The sequence below is a fragment of the Ochotona curzoniae genome, unplaced genomic scaffold (assembly GCF_017591425.1).
Source record: "Ochotona curzoniae isolate NIBS_2020 unplaced genomic scaffold, NIBS_Ocur_1.0 contig_1014, whole genome shotgun sequence".
Classification (NCBI taxonomy): domain Eukaryota; kingdom Metazoa; phylum Chordata; class Mammalia; order Lagomorpha; family Ochotonidae; genus Ochotona; species Ochotona curzoniae.
In genome coordinates, this window is record NW_024464920.1 from 50,456,243 (window position 1) to 50,482,522 (window position 26,280).

The 26,280-nt window shown below is 61.6% G+C and overlaps 2 protein-coding genes across 2 annotated transcripts in view; one reads left to right on the top strand and one right to left on the bottom strand.

The window, feature by feature from the left end:
* Window positions 1–2,886, bottom strand: part of SHISAL1 (shisa like 1) — a 41,387-nt gene extending 38,501 nt beyond the window's left edge. Inside the window, exon 1 of the mRNA XM_040991537.1 lies at window positions 2,805–2,886. The gene's annotated coding sequence lies outside the window, so the exon portion shown is untranslated. The remainder of the gene's footprint in view (window positions 1–2,804) is intronic.
* On the top strand, window positions 2,093–25,198 carry LOC121161733 (basic proline-rich protein-like). The gene is made up of 8 exons (XM_040988340.1): window positions 2,093–2,201; window positions 2,626–2,750; window positions 2,844–3,322; window positions 10,375–10,434; window positions 11,140–11,339; window positions 23,493–23,623; window positions 24,503–24,528; window positions 25,093–25,198. Exons 1-8 carry the CDS (start codon window positions 2,093–2,095, stop codon window positions 25,196–25,198), a joined length of 1,236 nt encoding a protein of 411 aa, XP_040844274.1.
* The last annotated feature ends 1,082 nt before the right edge of the window (window positions 25,199–26,280 follow it).

Below are 26,280 nucleotides of genomic sequence, written 5' to 3' on the forward strand. Positions count from 1 at the left end.
AACCGCCCAGCCCAGTCATGCCAAGGCTGGGGCTGGGCCTGAGTGGGCTCGGGGTCTCCCCCTGCAGGCAGGTCCCATATGGCAGAGGGATCCCCGGAAGGAATTGAGGACTGTGGGTGCTTGGGGACTCCTCCCCCTGCCAGCTCCTGTGCGGAGTGAGACAGACCTTGCACGATGTCTCCGGGAGGTGTGGCTGGGGTGTGCCAAGCCTGTGTGGCCTCAGAATGCCACGCTCTGGGCTGGCCCCAGGAAGTGGGTGGGACAGGGTTGGCCCAGGAGAGGTCCGATCCTCTTTCTCTCTCTGTCTCTGAGCAGCAGTAGGTGCCCAGCTCCCAGACAGCCTGGGGCCTTTACTGCCAGCAGCAAACCCCTGCTGCGCAGACACAGCCTGTGTCCACAGATTGGGAGGAGCGAGTGGCCAGACTCCAAGTCCCTCTCTGACCTCCCCTCTCCCACAGTGTGACCAGTGAGGACACGGGGCTAGCACAGGGTGGTGGCTGCCCTGAGACCACGGCTAACTCCTTGGCCCAGACTGTCTCTTCCTCCACTCTCAGCCACAGCCTTCCCTCCCCGGGACTCGGGGAGCTGGCGCCTCCACTCAGTGTCCTCCCCAACCCCTCCACTGCAGCCCCACCTTCCAGCCCTCCGGCAGACAGGTGCCACGCTCAGGCATCTGCATTTGGCCTCCGCAGCATCTGCCTGGGGCACCTAGGCAGTACCTCTCCCTCCTCCGGGCCTCTCTGGACTAGATCTTCGCAGCCCAACCCCTGCCCAGCTCCATGCGTCACTCCCTCCCCACGGCCTGCCCCAGCCCCATTTCTTCATCTGCCTCGTGGGGAACTACCCAGGGCAGGCCCTCCAGCAGCAGCCGCAAGACCCAGGGTTCACTGAAGCTGGGGACTGGAGGATGAAGGACACCCATGTGACAGGTGACAAGGAGGTGCCTGAGGTGGCTCCCATGTTCTGTCCAACAACCCCCAGTGGTGCCTACCCCTCCCAGCCTGCCCAGCTGCCCTGATGAGCTCCAGGGCAGGCGACCCAGGGGTTGGGTGGACACACACACACACACACACACACACACACACACACACACACGGACCGCGTCCCTCCCTGCCGTGCCCCGGTGCTGGGGACTCTGTGTGACGCGTCCCTCCCTGCCGTGCCCCGGTGCTGGGGACTCTGTGTGACACGGACAGGCTTCAGCTCGAGCCACCAGCGCTGGACAACTTTCCAGGCATGCTTGGCTGCAGGCTCGGCCTTCCCAGAAACCTGCCTGGCAGGGTGGGCTTCCACGGCTGAGACGCTGGCTCGGAAGGACACCCCCAGCCAAGGCTCACTGCCTGCCCTGATCCCGGCCACAGGTGTGTGGTCAGAATCAGGCCAGGACAGGGACTACGGGCAGGGGATTGCCCGCTGGTGTGTCCCTACAGGGCTGACCTCCCCCCCCGACAGCCTCCCCACCACAGCCCAGTGCAGGTGCCACAAGAAGGCCGCCCACGGTCCCTCGGGCAGCACAGCCCTTCCTGCTGCAGAAAGACAGGCAGCTGCCCAGGGCCTCAGAGGCCCCCAGCACCCAGCTGGGCCTCTCCTGTCATGGCAGCGGTCCTGTCCACCCCATGGACCAGGACAGGAGGCCCCAAGTAGTCAGGAGCCTGGCTCAAGGTCACACAACCAGGGAAGGGGGGGCGGGCGAAGGCCATCCCTGGATTCCTGGCCCCTTCTGTTCCCCACAGCCAGAGCTGGGGTTCCCCAGGCCAGAGCAGTCGCAAAGCAGAGGGCTCGGAAGGCTGAGAGGCGGGGCAGCCTCGGAGAGGCGCTCACCCTCTCTCCCAGCAGATTATATAACTCCCTGCTCTCGACCCATGCCCCGGAGGGGCCAGCTGGCAGGTGACCCCGCCCCCTGCCAGCCTGGCCCCGCGAGCACAGGCAGGGGCTCCCCAGTTCTTCCTAAAGAGGCAACAGGACACTCTCCCTCCGTTTCCCTTCTGGCTGAGTTACAAATACTAATGCTAATAATGCTAATAATAATAATTAAAATAAATATAACCCAAAGGCGCTTGGGGTATCGTTACCATGGTAACCACTGGCGCTAATGAGGTTCCGAGGCCCCGGGCCGCCCAGCCCCGTGCGCGGGATCAATATTGATCCGGCCCTGGGAGGCGGAGGCGGAGGCGGCGGCGGCGGCTCCGCGCCAGCACGTGGTGGGCTGGGACCCAGGGGTACGCACTTGGAAGGGGGGCCTTTCCCATCCACCGCGCCGCCCATCTGGGACCCCCGGAATCTGCCGGGACGGCAGAGTGGCTCGGGAACCCTGTGCAGCGCGTTCAGAGCTTCAGGCTCGCTGCGCTCCTGACTAGGTCTTGGAAGCGCGTCCCCAATCGGACGCCGATTCTGGTCACCGCGTCCCAGCTGCTGCGCCCGGGACTGCTCCACGGGGGCCAGGTCCCCTGCTCTTCGGCGTCCAGCGCTCCCAAGCTTGGTGAGCCCTGGCATGCACCCCAAAGCCAGGGCAGGGCTGTCCCGCACGGTCCCTGCTCCCAGACCTCCTCTAGTCGGCTCTGGCCCCTTTCTAAAGCTCCCGGACACCCCTCCTCCCCAACAATGCACCTTACCCTCTTCTCCCAGTGCGCCCGCACCCCTTCTCCCGAGCCCTAGAACCGCAGACCCCGCCCCCTGACTCGCCGGGACCCTCCTTCGTCTCAAGCTTCCGGCCGGCCCCTTTTCCCGAGAGCTCGGACCCCGGCCCGGGGGCGCCCCTCCCCCGTGCAACACCCCCCCTCCGGCTCGCCCGGGGCGCAGCTCACCTGGTGCCCGCCGCTCTCTCGTTCGCTCCTGGTTCCTAGCTCCGCCGCCGGGAACCGGCGCCCGCGGGAGCCGCCTGCTGGGGCGCGGGGGCCGCCTACGCCCCCGCGGTGCCCTCGCCGCCGCAACAGTTGTCCCGGTTCCGGGGGCCGCCGGGACTCGGGGGGCTCCGGGGTTCCGGGGCCGGCGCCCGGAAGGGGCCCGCTCCTAGGCGCGCCGGGCGCGGCGCTGCGCTAGGGCTGCCGCCGCTCGGGCTCGTGGTCCCGCGGCCGGCCGCATGCCCCGCGTCGCCGCGGCTACTCGGCCGCCCGCGCCGCCCGGCCGGCCGCCAGCCCCGCGCCCCGCGCCGCGCCCCGCGCCCCCACGCTCCTGCTCGCCGGGCCCTGCGCTCGCCGGGCCCTGCGCTCGCCGCCGCCCGCTCCACTCTTTGCCGCTCGCCGCGCGCTCCGCGCCCTCTGCCGCCCCCTGTCCGCGCGCGCGGCGCCCCGCCGGCCTGGCCTCGCCGCGAGCCGGAGGGAGAGCGAGCGAGCGAGCGAGCGAGCGCCCCTCGCCTGCCTCCCTCCCCCTCGCTCTCTCCTTATCTCTCCCCGTCGCGGTCTCCCTCGGCTCGCGCGCTCGCTCTCGCTCCCTCCTCGTGCCTGCCGCGCTTAATTGTTTCCTGGGCGATCCCGCTCTGCCTCATCCTGTCCCCGCTGCCTCTTACTTTCTCTTTTCCTTCCTCTCATTCCCCTTTTCCCTCCTCCTGCCGCCTCTAAGGCTCGGGCCTCCCGGAGCCATGAGGCCGTGGCCCTGACCTTGCCCGGCTGCAGCCTCCGTGGGCTCCCTTGCACGCCAGCAGGGCCAGTCGTCCAGCCTGGGGGCAGCTGTCCTGGACGGACTGAGCGAGGGGAGAGCACGGACCCCGTGTGGCAGACAGGGAAACAAGCCCCCGGGCTGGGCAGGCTCCCGCTCTGGTCGGGCTCTGGCGTCCAGTGCCCTTCGGACTGGGCTTCCCTAAGACTCCTTCTGCTTGAGGTGAAGGGGGCGTGCCAGCGTGCGTGAGGATGGCAGGGTCGCGGCCTGGGTGGCAGCTGGAGCTAGGCTGAGGCCTGGCTCCTCAGCTGCAGTGTGACCCGAATAAGTGTTGGTACCTGTGAACCAGGTGCTGCCCAGTAAGAAGGAGAGGGGATGGGGCTGGTTCCTGGGAGATGAGCTGTAAGACACCTGGTTGCCTGGAGGTCGTGTGAGGCCGGACTCAATCTCCCTGCCCAGCTGACAGATCCCGAAGCCAGCCAACCTCGTTCTGCAGGTCAGCATGAGATGATGGGGGGGGGGTTGTAGGGTGGGGAGTCAGGCCGTGGTCCAGGAGGGTCAGGCCAGCAGAGGACAAGCCTGGTGTGAGGGCACGAGCCCCCTGGCTGGCAGGGTTTGCGTCTGTGCAGGGCGGGCTCTGAGGTGGCAAAGGCAGGGACTGGTATGGTCAGGCTGAGAGAACAGTAGGCAGGTGGGCAGGCACGTAGCCCCTGTCCCTAGCTGGCAAACAGCAGGCCCTGAGCTGGGAGTCAGGTTGCATGGGGTGCCTACCCTGGGGGGCGGGTAGCATCCCACCTACCAGGAGGCCCAGAGGGCCAGGAACAGGTGGTGGGAGGTGGGGCTGTGCTGGGAGGGGCCGTCAGCACCAGGAGGTGCAAGGGGGGAGGGGAGGTGGGCACAGAGGGAGGGGTCACAGCTGCCGTGAAGGGTGTGTGTGGCGTGTGAATGGTGGGGTGCGTGTGGTGTGTGTGGCGGAGCTGGGATGCGTGTGTCGGCATGCGTGGGTGGGTGGAAGAAGCAGGCATCTCCCTTTCCTGGGCACGAGCGTCTGGAGTCCCCCGCGGGTGTGCTGTGCTGTGCGGGCACATGTGTGTGTGCGGTGGTCGAACACATCTCGCGTGAGAGGCCTGCGTGGGGGCCGCATCAGCTGGCTCCCTTCCTGCTCTGAGATGGGGAGAGGCTGACAGCAGGGCTGTGAAACCCCTCCTCCAGGCCCCTGCCAGGCCATGCCAGTGGTGCACCTGCTGTGTGCTGGGCTGCCCTGTAGCGCATGCTCCCCCACCTCACATAAAACTGCTCTGTCTTCAGTTACCTCAGTCTTCCCCATCTGGAAAATGGGCACAGCCTCAAGGGGCCATGCAAAGATAAATGATGGCTCTGTCAACCCTGCTGTCTGCCACCTGGAAGTCAGCAAACTTCCAGCTCTTAAGGGATCCCCGGTACCAGGAGGCCCATGGCAGGTGGGAAATGTGAGGTTTTTAGAATCAGACGACTTAGGCTAGGCCTGAAACCACACTTTTCAATCTCTCTCTCTCTCTTGCTGTCACCGAGGCCAGAAATGCAGGACGCTGTCCCTCTTTGGAGCAGCATCACTGATCAACAGGACCGTGCCCCCTGCGGGTCCCCCCCCCCCACGTGGACCCAGGAGGATCCTTCCCTGCCACTCCCTGTCCCCGGGGGCTGCCAGACCCACCGGGGTCTTTCAAGTGCTGCTCTTGGTTCCGCAGCGCCCCCTGCCTCCCTCTCCCCCACCCGTGGATTACAGAGGGCTGACCCCGTCTCCACTGTCTGGCTGCAAAGCGGGCTGCAGAGTCCTCTCCCTTCTTGCCATATAAGGCAACGCGTACCGATTCCAAGGAGTAAGATGAACATGTCTTTGGGGATGGGGGAGCAGTGCAGTGCTTCTCCACACCTTGCCAGGCGTCGGCCGGAGCAGGGTGCGGTGCGGTCCGGGCACCGGGGTGCTGGAGGATCGGGTAAGTGGGAACATGTGAACTGGGCCCACCACGGGTCGCTGGGCTGAGGCCATCTCTGCAGAGGTGATGGCTTGGACCCTCAGGGCAGACTCCCACCCCCCACCGGCCTCTGAGCACCTGCGGTGTGCATGCCGCCCCGTCCTGGTCCCCAGCCCTGTTTACTATCTCTGCCTTTGGGAGGCCTGCTCCCCCGCAAAGCCGGCCTCGCCAGGACGGCCTGGCGCATGACTCATGAGCAGCCTTCTCAAAGGGCTGGCTGGGGAGGAAGCTAAATTTAAAGCCAGGCTTCCCGGGCAGATCACCTGCCACGGTAAAGCTGCTCCCATTTAATTAGAAGCTGGGCCACGAGGCCTGCCGCTCCAGCCGTGGCCCCCTCCTCCGAGAGGTGACTCCCCCCCTTCCGAGAGACACCTCCCCCGCCCCGGGGAGGAGGGTGTGGGGCGGCCCGCTGGCCCCCTGGCATCCCTTGGGGAGTGCTTCTTCGCTTCTCCCACATCAAGAGTTTAGGGGTCCACCCCTCTCTTCCCAGACCCAGGGCTCAGACGTAGGCTACCCCAAAGTCATCCTAGCCCACATGGCCGTTCAGCTCTTGGTGATGGTCAGCTGAGGCTGGGCAAAACCAGCTTCTCTGCCTCCACGGTGCTGCAGCCCTGGCCCGTGAGGTGGCACACTGGAGGGTGCTAAGCTCACCCACCTGCTTGGCCAGTGGGTGGGGACACTCACCAAAGCCCCGGAGACGGGGGAAGCGCCCCAGCCCCCACCCCCTCGGAGGGCCACAGCCACCCTGTACGTGTGTCGCTGGAAGGGGCCAGATAGTGGCAGCTATTCTCTACCTCCTCAAGAGCCCTGTGTCACAGCCCGGTGGCTCTGGGGGCAGGTGGCCTGGGAGGCAGGATTGCCCAGCGGCTTCCAGCTGGGAGCCGCACTGAGGCTGGGTTCCGTAGGGAGGAGACTGCAAGTTTGGCTCTGACCCTCTGGTTCACATGGCCTCGATACCTGATACCCGAGTTTGCTGTGGCCACTGGCAGCAGGCGTCCAGGAGGCCCCCCGAGGGGAGGCTGGGCTAGCTGGGGAGTGGATGTGCCCAGGGCCCCCGTGGGGAGGCGCTGAGGGCAGCTTAGCTGGGAGCCAGGGCCACCCTCCTTCATCCCAGCACTGCCCACCATCTGACTGTGGGAAGCCGGGTCCTCTCCTAGCCTCCAGCAAGGCCCGAGCCATGTGGCTGGGTCAAGATCGACCCCAGCTCCAACCTCTGGCCTATAGAGCCAGGAGAACTGAGCAGGCCGAGTCCCAGGCAGGGCACCCGGAAGCTGGACAGGCTGATGCGCTTTAAAGGTCCCCTCAGTGTGAGGTGGCTGGCGGCCAGGGCCCTGGGCCTGCCCAGACTGGAACTGAGATGCCCCAAGCCCAGCCCCCAGGAGGCAGCAGGGAGCCAGGAGGAGCGGGGCGGGGAAGCCCCCTTCACATCGTCCATGCACATCTTTACCTCCCCCCCAGGGCTGGCAGGCGGTTGACACAATCCACAGCTGGTGGCTCTCACGGAACTGGGCCTGTTCAGACAACTGGGATGAAGGCACTACAGATGGATGCACTGAGCCAAGCTCCCAGCAACAGGCCCAATTCCCGCCCAGCCCCGCAGCAGCCACCGCAGCAGGCCTTGGAGTAACAGCCACCAAGCTCCCTGGCACATGCAGAGGGCTCTGGCTCCCTGGTGCAGGGTGGAGGCAGGCTCTTCCTTCTTGGAGCTCATGAGGGCCAGGCGTGACCAGAGAGGTCAGGGCTGAAGCCCAAGGCCACACAGCAGCCCAGGAGGCAGGAGTCTGAGAGGACCCCTAGGCGCCTCCTCCTTGGAAACCTGGTCCTGGGAAGCAAGGTGGATCCCCCTACCCATTCCTGGGTCGGAGCCAGCCAGCCAGTCAGCCAGGACAGATCCCCTTCCCGTCCCAAGGCTGCGGCTGCTTGGGGCCAGCGTGTGCCTCCCCGCCTTTCTCTGCCCCTCCCAGGCGAGGCACTTGGAGTGTGTGTGTCTGTGTGCGAGTGAGTGCACACATGCCTGCACACACCCCCCAGCCACCCGAGGAGCCACTTCTGTGCAGTTTGACTCCAGAGCAGGCACAGAGAGGTGAGGTGATGTGCCACTTCTGGCTGGCTGGCCCAGGTTGTCCCTAGGCCCTGCCGTTGGCCTTGAAGCAGCAAGCTGGAAGCTTTGGAACAGAAGCCTGTCTGGCTTGATTTCCCCACCAGCTCCACGCGTGGGGCAGGCTGGGCTTTGCTGGCTCGGCTGGGGTCCACCCACGCGCTGGGAGGCCAGGGGGCTCAGCAGCTCAGGCCCCACAGCCCTCGCTGGAATTCCAAACCTCTTTGATTTCACTGCGTGACCTTTCTCAATACCATGAATTGTTTGGGTTGGCCTCGCCCAGCAACCTTCGTTATTGCAAAATCTCATGTTTCTGTGAAGCACAGAATGAACGGCCTTTGGCGGTGGTTTCCGGGGGCTGCTGGGGCTGCGGGGAAGCCGGCCAGGGGCAGGGCGGACAGAGGAGCCAAAGGGCCCCCCGACGGCTGCACCCCCGGCCCCAGCCTGCTCCCTGCTCACTTGCTGAGCAACTTCCACGTTGGGGCAGGGCCAAAGAGCGGCAGTGCGGAGACCTGCAGGATGGGCTGGGAGAGGCAGCTGGGCCAGGGACACAGCCCAGGCGGCCACCAGACAAGCCGAGGGAAAGCAAGCCGGGGGCCTCCAGCCAGATTTGCAGGGCTCTCTTGGGGAGCCCCTGCAGCCTGCCCGGAGCCCAGGCATGCTTGGATCTCACACCATCTTAGCTGTGGGCACGGAGGGTCAGTGAGGTTAAGCCCCTTGCCACGGTCGCACAGCCAGGAAGGGGTGTGCGTCCTGGCAGGTGTCAGTTGTACAAGTGCGGGACCTCTCTAGTCCAGCCTTCTCCCCAGGGATCCCAGCCAGGTGCGACACCAGCCCTCTGCTGTCTGTCCTACCCACATTTCACCACAGCATCTCTTCAAGCTAGCCTGTCAGGGAGGGCGGGCTGCCCTCTGCTGCAAAGCATTATGGGAGTATCTTGGCACCCCTGGATGTGACCCCAGACCATGGCCTGCTGTATGCACCAGAGCCACCAGTGCAAACCCCACCTGCAAGTGGGGAAACCAAGGACCAAGGTGGCCAGCCGCTTGCCCAAGGCCACCCAGCAAGGCACTGCTTCATTGCCCTCCTGGCCCGTTCCAAGGCCACAGGCGGAAGCTGACTACAGGCCTGCCTCTTAGCAGCAGATGGGTCCCAGGGCCTCGCTGTTCTCAGCTTTGAAATGGAGCCCACAGCTCCTCCCTGGCAGAGATCAGCTCCCTTGGGACCACAGCACAAAGCTGGGCACGTGGTAGGGACTGCTCTGGGCCTGCCGCTCAGCCCGAGGACCCTTGCTGCAGTGTGACCTGCTCGGCATCCCCGCCCGCCAAGGTTGGCATGGTCACTCTTGGCAGCCGTCTGTGGGGGACACCGTGTGCCCATGGATGCAGTCAAATCCAAACCTGCAGGTAGAAAAGGCGGGGCCGGAGGTGCCTGCCTGTGGTCATCACGGGATATCATCCGCATCAGCAGAGCCGAGGTCCTACAGGACACCTGGACATGCTGAGGCCAAGCATGGCAAGGCACAGAGGGCAGGAGACACAGTGGGCCAGTGAGAGTGGACAAGGAAGGATGCCGGCTGTGTGCGAGAACACCGGGGCCCTCCAGGAACAGGCTGTAGGGCTGAGGCTCGTCGGCTCTGACAGAGGCCGCTCTGAAGCCCAAGCAGGAACCAGGTGGTCGGAGCTCCACTTGGCAGCAGGGGCTTGCAGCAGTCTCCGGGTGGGCTGTCTCTGGGCACGGCCCCCGTGAGTCCCACAGCTCTCAGTGGTGCCTCCCACCTGGTCCTGTGCAGGAACCAGTCAGTACCCCGACTCTGTCCTCTGGCCCCGGGGAAGGGGATGCCTTCAGATGGAGCCAGAGATAACAAGGGATGCCCAAATTGGACAGTGCTGCCCTCCTGCCCCACGCCCTTCTGTGACCCCTGCACCCTGCAGGAGGGTGCATCTCTTGTAGGGTCTGTGGCGCCACCTGCTGCCACGGGCCCACCTACACCGCTGCATCTTCCACCTGTTCTGAAAATGCCGCCCTGCCGCCCACTCTGGCCCTCTCCCAGACTGACTGACCGGCTCTATCTCCTTGTTATCTCTAAGCACCCACTGCCCTGCCTCCTCCCGGAAGCCATCCTTGGACCCCAGTCTGGGGGCCACTTCCTCTGGGCTCCTGGGCACCTGTGTGGGTCTGTCACTGCCCAGAATTCCCTGAGGGCTGGGCCTGGCTCTGCGGTGGCTGCACCCTGGCTGGGCCCGGCCTGGGGCCGGCCTCCATGTGTGGGGTGGGGGGGCTCTAGCAGGCCTGGTTATGGGAAGCCATCCTGGGATGCCCAGCACAGGGCCTAGCCAGTGTGCCGCTGGGCATCACTGCTCCCCCCCAGGCACCGCCGGCTCCTGCCTACAGCTCTTCAAATGCAACCCCCACATCCCTCAACTCTGCCTCCCCCCTGGAAGAAGTCATTCCGATGCAATGACATGTGAAATCCCAGAGCAAACACAAAATAAGGCTTGTAGAGGGGACAGAGGAACAGCGGGTGGAACAGCAGTGGCCCTGGCACCTGATCCTGCAAGGAGGGCCCTGGGAAACCAGAGGCAGAAGTGCCTCTCCTCCAGGAAGCCGTGGCCCCACCCCTGGCTGGGTCCAGCCCTCCCTTTACTGTTGCCCTTTGACCTTCAGTCCTGAGCCTGTTTTAACAGCTGATGACTTTACCAACTGCACCACGAGGGCCCACATCAGGTACGAGTTTCAGCGTCTGCATCCCAGCTGACAGGTGGGCAAGGACAGGTGCGCAGATGTGTGAGCAGGGAGTGGCTGGCAGCTGGGTGAATGCATGAGGGGCGAGCTAGTTCACGGAGCCAGGAGGGCAAGCAGGGTTGACGGGCAGCTGGACAGGCTGACAGGAGCACGTGGCCGGACAAGGACACCACAGCGCCCCTGAGTTTCCCATCACCAAGGGGCATGGTGCTTTGCAGTTCCCGACGAGCCCATTTAACGCATTCCGTCCTCACTGGTGGCACGGGATGGGCTGGGAGGGGATGCCCAGGGTCTGGGCTGGGAACAGACAGGTGGCGGGCCTTGTGTTTTGTGGTGGAACAGGGGGAAGGGTGCTAGGCCAGACAGGGGCTGCAGGGAGCGCTGTATCAGAGGGCAAAGGGCGGGGTCAAAGGCTGGCATGAGGAGCCAGGAACAACCCCACCAGGGGCAAAGGTCATCCCAGAAGGCCTTACCCTTGCTCTTTCTGCATCTTGCCCACACCAAATCAATATAGTCAGAGGTTCTCACTGGAATACAGCCCTCCTCCCACTACCTCCCTGCCCCAGGCCTACGGTCCCCCACCCCGCCCTCTCCTGAGCCCAGGATCACTCCACTGGTGACCACAGTCGTCTGGCTGTGTGCCATTGCCTCCCTCCGTCCACTCCTCTGTAACCCCACTGTGGTCAGCGTGTGTTACCGAGGCCCTTCTTCTGTGCCGGGAACCCGTGGGGCCACAGATGCTCAGCCAGGCCCTTGGCACCTGCTGGGGAACGAGGATGCAATGGCGGAGTCCGCCCATGACCAGCGCGGGGCCTCGGAGCTCAGCGCCTGCCGCGCTGCCCACCCTGGCCCTCGGACTATTGTCCCGCCTCCGGGAGCAGCCCAGAGTGAGTCACTTCTCTCTCAGCGACAGGAGGGTGACCTTGCTGGCGCAGGAGCCTGGGCCGTGAAGAGCTAAGAATAGCTGGGGACACCAGCATCCTGCCACCCTCCCTGGCATGTGCGGGGGAGTGGAAGGACCCCATGCCCTGCCGTGCAGCCAGCTGCTGCCAGCATCTCGGGGCACACGACCGAGCCTCGCCAGCTGTGAGGAGAGATGCCGCCTTTGTGCATGCTGAGTCAGTGTTGCGGCCTTTGCCCATCTGTCCCCACTGTGTGACGTGCGGGTGCTGGTCTGCCGTGGGGGCAGGTGCACCTTCAGGGATACGGAGCACACAGTGGGTACTTGGTGTGGCTGTCGCTCCTCCTTGAGGAACAGGCTGCTGAGTGACCAGTGCTGGGAGCGCCCTGCAGGACCCAGCTGGGCAGGAGGGGAGGCCTCCAGGGGCAGGGCTGGTGCCAGCAGCATCACCATCTGGAGGAACAGCCCCAGCTGTGGCAGCTGGGAGAGAGTGACAGGGCAGGCACTGGGGAGAGAGTGGCCCATTCTTAGAGACGATCGGGGCCAGTCTGCTCCCTGCTTTCCAAGGATAGCACCAGTGACGGACGCACACACACAAGTCAGCATCTACACTGCGGGTTCCTGGGTGATCTAGAACCCAGGTTGGGAGGAACACAAGTTAGAGCTGACCCTGCTGGGCCCAGCCCCTCGGTTCTGGTGCCCCCATAAGCCAGGAGGAGGGCAGAGAAGGTCCCGAGGTGACGTCACTGCATCCCCAGGTTCCCAGGCTCTGAGCTGGGGGAGCGTGAAGAGATGGACTTGTAGCCACTACCAGTAGCGGCTCAGTGTGGCTGAGTAGTGGACTTGGTCCCTGGCCGTGGCTGTAGGGCCGTGGCTCCTGAAAGGGCTGGAGAGGACAAAGCTTGGATCTGCTGCCCAGAGCCCGGGGACAGTGGACTCATCACGATCCCAGGGTGTCCTGATGGCTGTGGATGGCTGTGGATGGCTGTGGATGGCTGTGGATGGGGAAGCTAGCCTTCCTACTCAGCCCCACCCCCCCAGGGAGGCTCCGACCACTACTGCCCATTATTCCTCCAGCGTAACAAGCCAGGGGTCACCAGTCAGTCCAAGCCACTGCTGGCCTCTGGCACAGACCCCTGCTGGGCCTGGGCTGGCCCTGGAGGAGCCTGGCCACAGCCAGCCTGGCCTCCTGGCTCGGCAGTCCTGGGTAGGGAATTGGCCTGCCTGGAGCAGACACCTGGCAGCCCAGGCTCCTAGCTCAGTGGCCCTGGGTAGGGAAGCAGCCTGCCTGCAGCGGACGCCTGGTCACATGGAGCTTGCCCGAGGCTGCTCTAGAAGTCCCATTGTCCCACCACAAGAAGCAGTCACCCCAACTCCAGCCTCTGCTCACCCCCAACTGCGGAGAGCAGGTACTCCCAGGAGGAGGGAGGCTTTGTATTCACTCATTCATGACTTTCCACGGCTGCCTCCGTGCCCCTCCCCAGGGGGCTGGGCTGTGGCCACAGTGATGCAACAGGCCATGCCCACTGTCCCAATGATGTCAGCCATCCAGGGTGGGCAGCCTGCACCGCTCAAGAGGCTTTTAAACGCGACAGAAAAGCACAGAAAACAATCTGTGCCCTGGGCCTCCAGTTCTGCACGTGTCTGCTGTGTGACCCAGAGCTGTCTGCTTGCCACTCTGAGCCTCTTGGTGTGAAATGAGAAACAGCAACACACAGATTGCCAAGGCCCAGCCATGCAGGTCTGCTGGGAGCCGTCACACGGGCCAGCCGGAGTCAGGGCCCTAGATGCCTGGGTGAGGTGGGCCAGCCACAATGCCAGTCCTGTGCTCGCCCCAGAGCCAAGAAGAGAAGCCAGCACAGCACTTTCAGCCTCCTTGTCCAGCTCTTCCAGCTGGGGAGAGAATAAAGCGCAGAGCCGTTCATCGCCCGCTGTGGCTGAGCCCTCACCATCTCTTGGCTCCCTCTGGGCAGTCTCACCTCTGCGGCCGGCCACCTGCCTGTCCTTTTGAGCTCAGAAATGGAGGGGTAAATGAGGAAGCCAGAGCCGGCCAGGGGATGCCATCACTTTCCTGGCTGGAAGGTGGACGCTCTCAGCCTCTGCCATCAAGATCAGGCACTGTCACAGGAGACTGCGGGCAGGGCCCGAGACAGCCCACCACACCGGGCCAGGCCAGGGCCGAGAGGTGTGGTCACCTCTGAGGACTACGTCACTGCAGGCAGTCACGGCCTGGGTGTCAGAGGTGAGCAGCCTGGCCAGTGCACCTGCTGTTAGCTACAGGTGGGAAAGCGGACTGGGGTCAGGCTTGAGACGGCATGTGCCTCCAGACACAGCGAGCGCAGCCATGCCTGCACAGCCACAGGGGGCAAGGGCCAGTGGCGGCAATGATGCTGGGGGTGAGGGCGGCTGAGCCAGGGCTTGGCTGGGTCAGCGGAGGACAGCAAGGGCGGGGTGTTGTGTCTGGGGATCACTGTACCAGCTCTGTAGGCGTGGACGGCAGCTCAGATGCTCCTAGCTGGAGCCCGGACGGCAAGTGGCTTTGATCTGCAGAGGGTCCGGAGAACCAAGGTCTTCCCAGAAACTTGGCAGGGGTCAGGGCAGGACACGGTGGGGCACATCCAGGGCATGGGGGTGCTGTCTAGGCCCAGATGATTCAGAAGATGCAGGGACCCCAAACTTTGGGGGATCCCAACAGAACTGAGAACCGATGTCTGGGGACAGGAGGGGAATAAAGAGACATGGAGGGAGTTCCAGGTCACATTGGCAGGGCATGGCTAAGGCCCCAAGGCTAGGTGCTGTGGCTGTGCACCCAGAAAGAACAGCAGCTACCTGGTGTACCTGAGGGTCCCGCTAGGGTGGGCTGTGGAGTATCCAGGGTGGAGAGCGCCCCAGGCAGCCGACCCCATCCAGTTTCTTGTCAACAGATTTTATGGGGTGGCCATGTGCTGTGGCCTGGAGGCACCAATTAGGACCTGGCAGAGTCCCGTGCATCTGGACTGGGCATGGGGAAACCCCGTGTTCCCTGGCAACCTGGGACATGCTGGGGAGGCTTATGCCCCACCCCTTGCTGGCACCACCAGCTCAGCCTCCTCATTTTGCACATGGCAGATAGGGCACTACGTGCTGAGCACCTGACCTACCACGTTTGGGACGCTGAGGAGGACAGCCAACTCCTGCCCAGGGCTCAGCACGGCTAGCAGCAACACCCTCAGTTGCTTTCCTGTTAGGAAAATTCTCCCTTTTCCCGTGCCACAGGACCCTGAGCCTACAGAGGAACAGAGGAAGTAGTGCACAGGGAGGTGAGAGAGGCTGCCTGTAGGTGGAGAAGCGAGCCTGGGCCAGCTCCTGGTCCCTAAGGGGGCAGGGCCAGCTAAGCAAAGGCTAGGAGATGCAGCAGGTCCCAGGACCTGGGGCTGCATGGGGCACCCAGCACATCCAGCACAGGGCATAGCCTCAGGCCACCCCGCATGCCTGACTCAGTTTCCCCTTCTGTCAGGTGGGGACTCTGATGGCAATGATGTTTCTAGAATCCCAGGGCCTGGAGGGCTGCTGCGGGTGGACCTGCCACACCATGGCGAGGCCCACCCCTCGCTCCCTGCCACCCACCCCCACCCCCTCGCATGCTGCGCTCCTGCGGTTTCTCATCCTGTTGGTCACAGCCCACCAGGGACTACCAGCGTGAGAAACACAGAGCTGGGGCCAAGGCCTGACCCGGCATCTCCAGGTGGCACAATGAGTCGCTGGAGCCAGCAGCCTGGAGCACGTGGCAGCCAGATGGCACTTCCCTCGGGAATCCACCGACTTCCGCCAGGAAGTCAGCTTCAGCTCAGGAGCAGATGTGGGAAAGTCAACTCAGCGGCCACCGTGTGTGCACAGGCAAGTCACTGTGTCCTCCAGCCGGGGTCCCCTATGGGAGGGCAGAGCTCGCCATGGCCAGCCCTGGAGCCCTCCTAGGATTCTAGAACCATCACTGCCAGTTGTCACAGCAGCCCCAGCTACTGAACCAGCCCGGCGTTGCAGATGGCGGGAGAGCAAGCAGCTGTCAGAGCCTCACAGCTGCAGCCCTCCATGCTGTGTGGGTCGACCAAAGGACGCCCTGAGCTGGCAGAAACAGTTCCCCTGTGGCATCCTCAAGGGTCCTGCTTGCTAGTACTGCTGGCGGTAGGTCAAAGCCAAGGGCAGAGCTAGCCACTGCGTGTCCAGCATCCGCTGTGCCAGGCTAGCCTGTGACCTTCTGGCCCCAGAGTGCAGGGAGACCCACCGAAAGGGCACAGATCCCCATGGGCTGAGGCTGATGAAAGCAGGGCACAGCAGGGGCAGCCAGCAGGGGCAGCACTGACCAAGGCCTCCCAGCAGGCTCAGAAGCCACTGCTGTTAGCAGCTGGGCAACCCCTCCCGTGTCCCCCGTGGCCTGCCTACTCCTATCAAACCTCAGAGGCTCACTCCGGGATGGCTGCCTCGTCAGGGCTCAAGGGCCGAGTCCCGGGATGATCCGAGCCGGCTGATCCTGGGGACAGCTCACAGCCGCTCAGCGGACGCCGAGGAAGACATGATGCAGGCACTGCGCTCATCCAAGAGCCGAGGCAGGGAGAGCTCCTTGTGGAGTTCATGCCTTCTCAGGTCAGGGGAGACACCACGTGGTCACCACCCACAAGGGACCATGGTCAACGGAACAGCAATCCATAGGGGAGCCGGCCTATACTGAGACCAGAAGTGAGGACAGAGGTCAACTCTGCATGGAGAGGGTTGTGGGGAGTGTCCTCAACTTAGGGTGACCCCGGATGTACTCAGGAGTGTTGGCAGGAAGACAAGAATTGAGTAAATTTGCTTCGTCTGGAAGGCCTTGGGAATCTGGACTCGGGGCAGGGAGAGGCAGCACCCTACACTGCTCTTCTGTCCTGTGTGGCCCGTCCTGAGACAGCTAGCTCGGCTCGCCCACTCCTGCCTCCAGCACTGGAATCCCCTCCTCCCTCCCTCACACCCCGCCGCAGACCCCTCCCAAGCCGAGCGAGGCCCGGGCTGGCCAGAGCAGAGCTGAGCTGGAGCTGCAGGGCCCCAGGGGCCAGGAAGTCTTCTTAGGGCTTCACCGGAGGGTCGGCAGGACTGGGCTGGGGTGTCCCCAGTGTCACAGGATGCCAAGACTGCTGGCAGCCCTGGCCGCACCGCGCCTGGAAACACTTAGGGGTTTGTCCTCCAGTATGCAAAGCAGATGCCGCGGTCGCTGTGCTAATGGCCTGCGGGTTTCTCATCAGGAACCCATTTCCTGTGTCTGTGTCACGACCAACTGGCTGCAGATGCCCCAAGGAGGGACTGTGGCACGCACAGAGCCACACAGGGCTACCTGGGCAGGCTGGGGGTGGGGAGTGTCCCAACACAGGCTTGGGGGGAGGGTACATCCTGCACGGGATGCTGAGCAGAAAGCATGACCCTTCCCAGTGTGTTGGCAGGTGCTCCCAGAGTACCCAGCAGCCTGAAGGCTCAGGGCAGGAGGTTCTTGGGTGTGATCATGCCGGCTGAGGGTGGGCCACTGGAGAGTAGCTGCCCAGATGTGGAGGGCGGGAAGCCGGTGACCAGCACAGGGAAGCAGCAAGAGTGACAAAGCGCCAATGCCCGGGAGCCGGAAGGCCCCTCCCCCTAAAGCTGCAGCACCTTGGAGGGGCACGGCTCTGCAGACAGACACCTTGAACCTTGAACAGCCTGTGGGGAGGGAGTGTGGGGCAAAGCCTACTCTAAGCCCCCTCCCAGTGGCTGGAGCTCGGACCTCCCCCAACCATGGCGGCAGCAGGAGGTGAGTGGGAGCTTGGCCACAGGGCCAGATGCATCTGGCACCCCCTCCCGCAGCCTTGCCCCGCTCCCTCCTAGACGCACCCTCAGCACTCTCGGACAGCTCCATGCGATGCCAGCTGGCTGCTCCTGGGAGGGCACTCATCTGCCCGGCAGGGGACGCTGGTCCCCTGGCACACAGCCCCACCAGGCAGTCTTGGAGGGGCTGGATTGCAGCCTGACGCTGGCAGGGGTGACAGGTACATCAGGAGACATTGCTCCAGAAACCCAGGGCTGTCCTCGGCCACACTGTGTGCCCAAGGTCAGGGCCTCGACCTGTGCCTTCCTGTGGACTGTCCTGGCTGCACACTCCCCACACCACCTACCGCAGCCTGGAGAGTGTGTCTGGGCTGGGAGTGAGGGCCCGGGAATGGTCCAGTGGCCTAGTTACAGCTGAATCCAGGCACGACAGCTGCCTAGGGGACAGATGGGCTGGGGGCTGGGGACAGCTCTGCTGCAGCCCAGGAGGGATGCAGGGCAGGGTGTGGGGTCCCAGTTGCCTTTAGACGCAGGAAACTCTTACTTCATCATAGCCCAGTTCAACAGATTCACATTTTCCTTTAGCCCACTTCCCGGGTACAAGTGCCCCCCTCCCCGCCCCCGCTGACTCCTTGGAGTGCCCAGCTGCTGAGGGACGTAGATGGGGACAGGCCTGGAATTGTAACGAGGATGCCCAGGAAGGGGCCTGCCCTGCTCCCGGGGTGGAGGCTGCGCATCTGCCTTCATGCTTGCCCACACACACACCGCTCCGCTGTGCCTCCCAGTGCAGCTGCTCTCTACCCCATGGGGCCAGCTTGGGCTCTCGCCTTGTCTCTGGACAGGAGTAAAGGGAGGTGGCTCCCAGCACGCAGGTATGTCAGGACACGGCAGGGCTGGGCAGCCAGGCCTGGAGGCCAAGGCCCCAGCGAGGTGGGGAAGCCGCCGAGCCGAGGCTGATGGGCCATCCATGTCTGCCGTGTGCAGGTTGCCGCTCCCAAAGCAGACATTGTCGGCAACAAACCTGAGCTCTGGATTCTCGCAGGGCTGAGATGTGAGCCTGTCAGGGCACCTGGACTGTGGGCATGCAGACCAAGCAAACCCCTATGTCTCCCTGTGGGAACCTACCTGGCGGACTGCTCAGGCCGGGGAGCGGCCGCAGACAGAAGGGAGAAGTAGGACTACGGCAGATTCACAGCTGCAAGGAAGGCTGGCATGGAGGGGCCATAGGGAGGGGCCTGAGGAAGCCCACCAGGCTCAGCTGGGGCCCCCAAGGAAGGGCACTGAGGCCCCCTGCCCCCACCTTTTGCAGCTTCACACCCCAGGGTTTCAGCCACCTGCAGCCAATGTGGTCCAAAAAAGTCCACTTGACTTTTGTTATTGTATATTGATATAATTGTTTTTAAAATATTTATTATGTATTGAAGAGGTAAAGAGAGACCAAGGAAGAGAGAGTTCTTCCATCTATCCGTTTACCCCAGACATGACTCCGACTGCCAGGGTTGGGCCAGGCCAAAGCCAAGAACTGAGAACTCCACCAGGCCTCCCTCATGAGTGCCAGAGGCCCAAGCACGTGGGCCATCTTCCTGTGCCTGCAGGTGCATCAGCAGGAGCTGGATTGGAAGAGGAGCAGCTGGGTGCAAACTGATACTCTGATAAGGGGTGCTGGCGTTGTGAATGGGGTGCAGCTGATTGATAGCTAGCCCCCCTCTTTCCAGGTTAATTGATAATAAGTGTGGAAATGGAGGTCCAGAACCCCCCCTTTCCTACCTCCTCTCGAACCCTTCCAGTGAGCTGACAGTGGCAGGGGGCGGGAATGGCTCTGGACGCTCTGCCCACCTGCCCCCCTGCCTCCTGCTGTACTGCTTTACAGCAATTAGGCACAGGGAAACTTGGGGCTACCAGCAGCTCCCTTCCTGCCTCCGGCCACTGAGGTACTGAATGTAGGGAAACTTTGTTTTGTACAGCTCTCAGCCTGATTGGCGGACGAGAGCTTAACAAGCCCTGGCTTCTATAGCAAGCTTGGCCAATAGGACTCTGGCCCTTCATTGTGTCTAGTGCGACTTCTCTCACCCTGCAACAGTGTCGCTTGTGGTGGCTTCACTTGTTGCACCACAATACCAGACTTCTGTCTTACGTTATTATTAGTTGTCATTTTTCTCTATGTCCGAGAGTGTTTGTGTCAGACCAAACAGAATGGACAGTTTCGAAGTGCAGCGATGGGCATCCACTGCACAGGTCTGCAGAAAGGCAAGACTCCTCAACGAAGTCTAGAAGCCAACTCAGAATATGGCAAAACCCTGGCTGATTCGATCACGCCTGCAGAAGCTGAAAAGGACGGTGGCACTACAGAGACGCCACATGTCTTACCAATGCTTATCACTAATTACAAAATTGCCAAGTGTGTGAGGGTAGGAACAAGGAGGGATGAATGAAGTACATGACTCAGCATGAGTGAAACACTGGACATCGCAGAACCAGACACACAGACAAGGATCTAGACCTGGAAAATGCAATAACTGAAGACAAGAACTCCATCGACGTAGCTAAGAGCCAAGCGGACCAGGCTGGGAGGAAGACCAACTGGAGAGTAAGCAGGCAGGAAAATGTCAAAACAAAAACAGGGAGGTAAAATGCCGAAAACATGATACACGCCACAGGCGATCCCATGTCCACGTAACTCACAGGGAAAAAAGTGAGCCAATCAGGCTGAGAGAAAATCTAAAATGATAATGTGTCAGAATTTTCAAAATACGACGAAAGACACCAAGTCAGGATCCAAGGAACACAGCGAGCCTTGGCACATCGCAGCACACCTGCAGGATGCCAAGTGTCAGACTCGCCGACCAGCAGGCAAGGAACCCATCAGCTGTGTACAGAGAATTCAGATGGCCTTTAGTCCGGGAACTCTGCGCTTCCCTTCCCCATGCAGTGGAAAGACAGACGTGAAGCCGGGAGCTATTGAGGAAGAAGAGCCAGGGAGAGATGTGCAAGGGAGTCTTAAGCCCCCCTTGACACGGAAGCTGACGCGGAGGCGGCTTCAGCCCTGACTGGTGGGGAATATCGGCTGATGTCCGTCCTTCGTGCAGCAGTGGCCTCATTGTGTGAGGGGCACACCACGGTTCCACCTTCCCTTCCAGGTTGTAGCCTGAGGTCAGAATGACCTACTGGGCTTGAGGCAACCTCCACACTCCTCTGATAACTAGGGCAACCATTACTGAGGATGCAGGAGGAAGGAAGTAGGTCCTGGCGAGAGTGAGAGGGCAGGATGTCTGACAGAAAGACAGGCTGGGCGTACGAGGGGCTAGCCAAGTCCCAAGCCCGAGACGCTGGTGCTTGGGGAAGGTCAGGGCCCAAACTGAACTGAGTTGGCACAGACGGGTACTGCCATCTCTGGAGGAACCACTAAAAGAATCATGAAACAATATGCAACTAGCAAACTAGCAGAAACAGGAAAATGGAATCACAAAACGTGTGTATGTGTGTGTTTAAATGTATATGTTTTCATTGGAAAGGCGATGGACAGAAACAAGGTCTTCTGTTGACTGCTTCACTACCCAGATGGTAGCAATGGCTGGGGCTGGGCTAACCCCAAGTCAGGGTCTTGCACATGGATATGCACCGCCCTCCACTATCTCCCAGGCCATTGGCAGAGAGTTGGATAAGAAGTGGAGCAGCTGGGACACAAACAGGCACCCATAGAGGATACCAGCACTGCAGGTGGAAGATTAGCTTACTAAGCCACCATACTGGCACCACACTTGTATATTTTAAATGGAATGAGACAGAGGAATAAAGAACACAACACAGGGCCCGGTGTGGTGGCCTGGGGCTAAGTCCTCGCCTTGAATATGCATGCTGGGATCCCATATGCATGCCAGTTCTGATCCCGGCAGCTCCACTTCCCATCCAGCTCCCCACTTGTGGCCTGGGAAAGCAGTTGAGGACGGCCTAAAGCCTTGGGACCCTGCACCCATGTGGGAGACCCAGAGGAGGCTCCTGGCTTCTGGCTTCGGATCGGCATAGCTCCAGCTGTTGCAGCTGCTTGGGAAGTGAATCAAAAGACGGAAGATCTTCCTCTCTTTCTCTTATCTCTGTATATCTGACTTTCCAATAAAAATAAATAAATCTTAAAAAAAACACACACACAAAACAGATGAAACAAAGTTAACCTGTCCTTCCAGTGGGAGACAAGGCCCTTGTTCTAACCCTTTCAATGGGTTCCTCAGCCCCAGCCACCTACTCCTCAGATACGACATCTTCAATAAAAGCACCGAGGAAGCTGAGAGGCAAAGCAGAGACCAGGATCCAGTTGGCTCCAGCCGGAAGGGAGAGGCTGAGTGATGACCATGGCAGGTGCACTCACCAAGAGGGACACAGGCATATTTGACCAGGAAGATAAAACACTGTTACCTTTGCCAGGATCCAAGCAGGCAGAAGGAGAAGGGAAACAGACAAAGCTGCCCCACTGTGGGCAGATCTGAGGCTTTCTCTCAGTGACCCATGGGTACCCTCAGCACCCACAAAGGCTGGACCACCAACTAGGAAACACAGCCTGACACCCTTGGAAACCAAGTGCACGCCGCCCTGCCAGCAGCGCCCACAGCACATCCAGCTCCGCGGGTTGCAGGCTGGGCACCAGCACAAGCCTCAACTCCTCCAGGGAAGTAGCGTAGTTCTGTGATCGCAGCGGAACCGGGAGGGGAATCCGTAACCAGCACAGCCAGTGGCGCCCGCGCCGTGAGCTAATGCATTCTGCAGCAATCAGGGCCTTGAGCAAGAAATCAGCGAAAATTACGAAACCGTTTGATCTGAAGGGCAATAAAAGCCAACCGCGCAATGTATCAGAGACAGCTAAAGGAATGCTGAGAAGGAAAACCACCAACTCCAAGCTCACATTTTAGAGGGGGCAGGCAGAAAAGCACTGGCCTAAATATTTGGAATCGGGGAGTTTTTCTAGCTTTTCATTATGGAAAGGTAGAGTTACAGGGACATTGGAGCCCAAGTCAGAGTCCGGGTAGCCCAGCTCTGACCAACCCAGCTGGGCACTGCTCAGTCCAACCAGGACATTCTCAAACCCTTTGGTCTGCGCCAGGTTAAAATGCTGTCAGTATGCTGTTCGCCCCGCGGAGCAAGGCCACAGCAGAACGCCACCCAAATTCCAAACATTCCCACCAACAGCAGGAGTGGAGAGGTTCCCGCTGGAGCAGAACCCCTCCCAGGATTGGACAGAGGACCCCTAAACACCAGGGACACTTGTGGCAGCCAGTGTGCTCTGGGGGTCCCTGCCCTGTCCCTTGCCTGTCCCACCCTCACTTTGCTGGATCAAGTTGCTGCTTCGCTTCTGCTTGCTTCCTGGTTTTTTCTTTGTACGCTGAGGGAAGAATCCACTGAGCTCGCCAGCAACAAGAGGGCAAGACAAAGAGACACCTTCACTCTGCTTCACTCCGCTAATGGCCACAATGGCCAGAGTGGGGTCAGTCCAAAGCCAGGAGCTTCCTCTGGGTGCCCCACCTGGCTCCAGGCTCCTGCGCACTTGGGCCGTCCTCTGCTGCTCTCCCAGGAGCGTTAGCAGAAAGCCGGCTTGGAAATGGAGCAGCCAGGACTCAAACCAGCTGCTCCTACGGTGTGCTAGTGTCACAGGTCACAACCTTAACTGTTATGCCACAATGATGGCCTAAAAATGTGTGCATTTTTAAAGCAAGATTTATTTAATTTATTTGTTTTTAAAATATTTTATTTTTATTGGAAAGTCAGATATACAGAGAGAAGGAGAGACAGAGAGGAAGATCTTCCATCCAATGATTCACTCCCCAAGTGGCCGCCAACGGCCGGTGCTGAGCCAATCTGAAGCCAGGAGCCCAGAACTTCTTCTAGGTCTCCCACACGGGTGCAGGGTCCCAAGGCTTTGGGCCGTCCTCGACTGCTTTCCCAGGCCACAAGCAGGGAGCTGGATGGGAAGTGGAGCTGCTGGGATTAGAACTGGCATGCATATGGGATCCCAGCATATTCAAGGCGAGGACTTTAGCCACTAGGCCACTGCACCGGGCCCTATTTTATTTATTTAAAACAGCAAAGTTACACAAAGAGAGGGATAAACAAGGAGAGAGACACAGGTCTTCTGTTTGCTGGTTCAGTCCCCTACACGGCCCGAACCCCTGCATCATGACGCAGGCTCTCCTCCACCTGCTTTAAGAGGCAAAAACAACCCAAACCACAAAACCAATCAGTGAACTCACAGAAGATGAAAGAACTAAAGGCAAGGGAGATATGAGGACGGAAAAGCAGCGACGGACGGAGGCCGCACGTCACCGCGCTGATGGGCTGCGTCCCTGCACAGCGGCGCTGTCACAGTCTCTGCAGTGCCGACCTGGCAAACGGCAAGCCTGTCCCCCGGCCTTCCCCATGCTGGAAACCCTGGCCGGCTTGTCCCAGGGGCGGAGCAAAGCCTACCGCTGCCAGCTGGTGCCAGTGAGGGTGGGACAGCACTGCCAGCTGGGCCCAGGAAGGGAGGCGGTCCCTGCCACAGCCCTGGCCACCCCTCGGCTCCTGACCACTTCCAGAGACACTCTTGATGGTTGTGAGAAAACGGACGGCATTACCTCTACCACGAGGCACTGGCCACTCAGCCACATGAAACTTACACATGCGTCCCCCAGCCAGAAGGGCACAGGTCACGCGCTGGGGTCTCATTCTCCCTACTGACCCATAGCGCCAGCCCCCACAAGGTGCAGCTCCCTGTACCCCATGCCCTCATCCTGGCTCCCTGAGCTTCCGGACGCTCACGGGGGGGGGGGGGTCATCCAGCTGGGCCACAGCAGCAGCAGGGACACAACCCTGTTTCCAGGTTCCACTGTGGGGTGGGGGCAGCTGAAACTGGGGGGTGTACAGGCGGCTGGCTTTGTTCCCGCCGCTGATCTCTGCCCCCAGGAGGAACACAGCCACACGTCCCAAAAGAACGGAGATCACCAGGGCTGGAGAAGTTCTGAGAGCAGCCAGCCGGGAAGCCCAGGGGCGGCCACCTCCTCTAGTGCCCGCCTCACCCAGGAAGAGCTGGGCATTCCCCAGAGTGCAAGGCCAATCCCTGCTCTGCCAGGCTCAGCTGCCAGGAGCCTCTCCAGGCACACGTTCCTGCCTTCTGCGCCTTCAGTCTTGATTGTAATGACTCCTAGTCCCCAGTGAGTGCTAATCAAATCCACTCCTCACATCTGGACAGTGGGAGGGGCCGGAGGGCACGGCTGGGAGCCCTCCCCGCCCAGGATCAGTGAGCGGATGCCCGAGGCAATAGATGGGTGCCAGTGTGGCCATGCCCACTTAGTGCCCCTGTTTCCGCTGTCACCTCTGGGACAGCTCGGCCCCTCCTGGTGTGGTCTCAGGTGAGCAAGGGCGTTGGCTTCCTGAAGGTCACATGACCTGTCATCTGGAATGGCTCCTCCCTGGAGGCTCTAGCAGCCAGCCTGGCCATGCTGGAGTCCAGGGTGCCCGCTGACACCGGCCATGCCCCCTGCATGATGACACTGGCTTCTGACCACTTCACTCTGAGCTCCGGGTGGGCCTCAAAATGCAAGTAAGATGCCTTGGGGATCCCGTGCCAACACCAGGGCCCCCAGTCCCTCCTCCCACAGCCCTTGCTCCCAGGTACCCCCACCCACGTACGGAGGCTTGGGGGTGGCCCCTCTTCCCACCGCTGGCTCAGGCACACAGGTGCAGGAAATGCTTTTTCTGGGGCCCATCCCTTCATCCTTTCTGCTGCTGGAGTTGAAGGTGGGTCTGGGCCCTGCAAGGCGGGGTGAAGAGGGACCCAAACAGGAATGAGGTCTCATGGTCTGCAGGGTCTGGGTGACACTGAGTACTTGCCCCTACCGTGGGGCAGGGCACTGAGAGCCTGCCCAGCCAGGAAATGGGCAGACAGACTGGCACCAGTCACCACTGTCCACCAGCTACCAGCCACCAGTTACTAGCCACCAGCCACTGGCCACCAGCTACCAGCCACCAGCCAGCTACCAGCCACCAGCCAACTACCAGCCACCAGCCACTGGCTACTAGCCGCAAGAAGAGGGAGATACTCGTGTGTGGGGCTGGCTGGGCCGCTGGTTGAGCCGGGGAAAGTGGTACCCTGCTAGTTATTTGGGCAGAAATGACCAAAACTACCAAAGTTACATGCCAGGACAAGCAGCCAACCTGCCCTGCTGGAAGGGAGAGATGGACAGTGGGCACCCTGGGCCCCCAGCCTCTGTCCTTCCCCTTCCCCAGGCCCACAGAAGACAGCATGTGTGCCCAGGTTGGGCGTGACAAGCTGCAGAGGATGGACTAAGGGTGGGATTTTCTTCTGGTCCCTGTGACCACACACACACACACACACACACACACATTAAGCAGAATTGCTGGCGACAATGGTTGTGGCTCCCAGATCCAACCTGCTCGGCAGCCGAGTGAAGCCAAGGACAGCAGAGGACAGGGACTCTGCACCCTGCTTCAGGGCATTCTGGGTCAAGTCCATGCTGACATATCCCGCGTCCTGCTAATGCTTGCCCTGGAGCAGCAGGCAGTGGCTCGAGGCCCTGGCCTCTCTGCCCACCTGGGAGTCCTGGGTGGAGTTCCAGGCTGTGCAGCCGCAGCTGTCAGAGCGTCTGGAGTATGAACCAGAGGATGGAAAATCTCTCCCCCACCCCCTGGCTTGGCTACACTGAAGACGGCAGAAACAACCATTAACAGCCAAGTTCCAATGTCACAGAACCTCAACTGGCAGTCCGAGTGGCTCTTGGGGGCAAAGGAGGGCACCTGTGGCCCCTGGGAGGGCAGCAGGGAGCTGGGGGAGGCGGAACCTCAGCAGCTGTCAGCGGTGGGGGAGCAGACGCCGCAGGAAACACATCCACTGGGCAGGTGTGTAGGGCAGGGCTAAGGACAGAGAAAGGCCCGCGCCTGGGGCCACTTTGTGATGACAACAGTTAGGTGGCTTTCCAGCAGCATGGGGAAGGTGGTCAGCAGCTCGGGTTAGCCAGAGGCCATGGGACCACAGAGTCCAAGAGTTCTGAAGGAGGAGTCCCAGACCAGAGCTCAGCCCCGTGCTGTGCCGTACATGAGAACAAAAGCAAATACGTTCCTCCATGGCACCTGCTGCCCCCATG

Coding starts and splice junctions, on each gene's coding strand:
- LOC121161733 (XM_040988340.1), top strand. CDS start 2,093: ATGAGGTTCCGAGGCCCCGGGCCGCCCAGCCCCGTGCGCGGGATCAAT. Junction 2,751..2,843: donor GCTCGGACCCCGGCCCGGGG/GCGCCCCTCCCC, acceptor CCTGGTTCCTAG/CTCCGCCGCCGGGAACCGGC. Junction 24,529..25,092: donor CCCTCCTGGTGTGGTCTCAG/GTGAGCAAGGGC, acceptor ACTGTCCACCAG/CTACCAGCCACCAGTTACTA.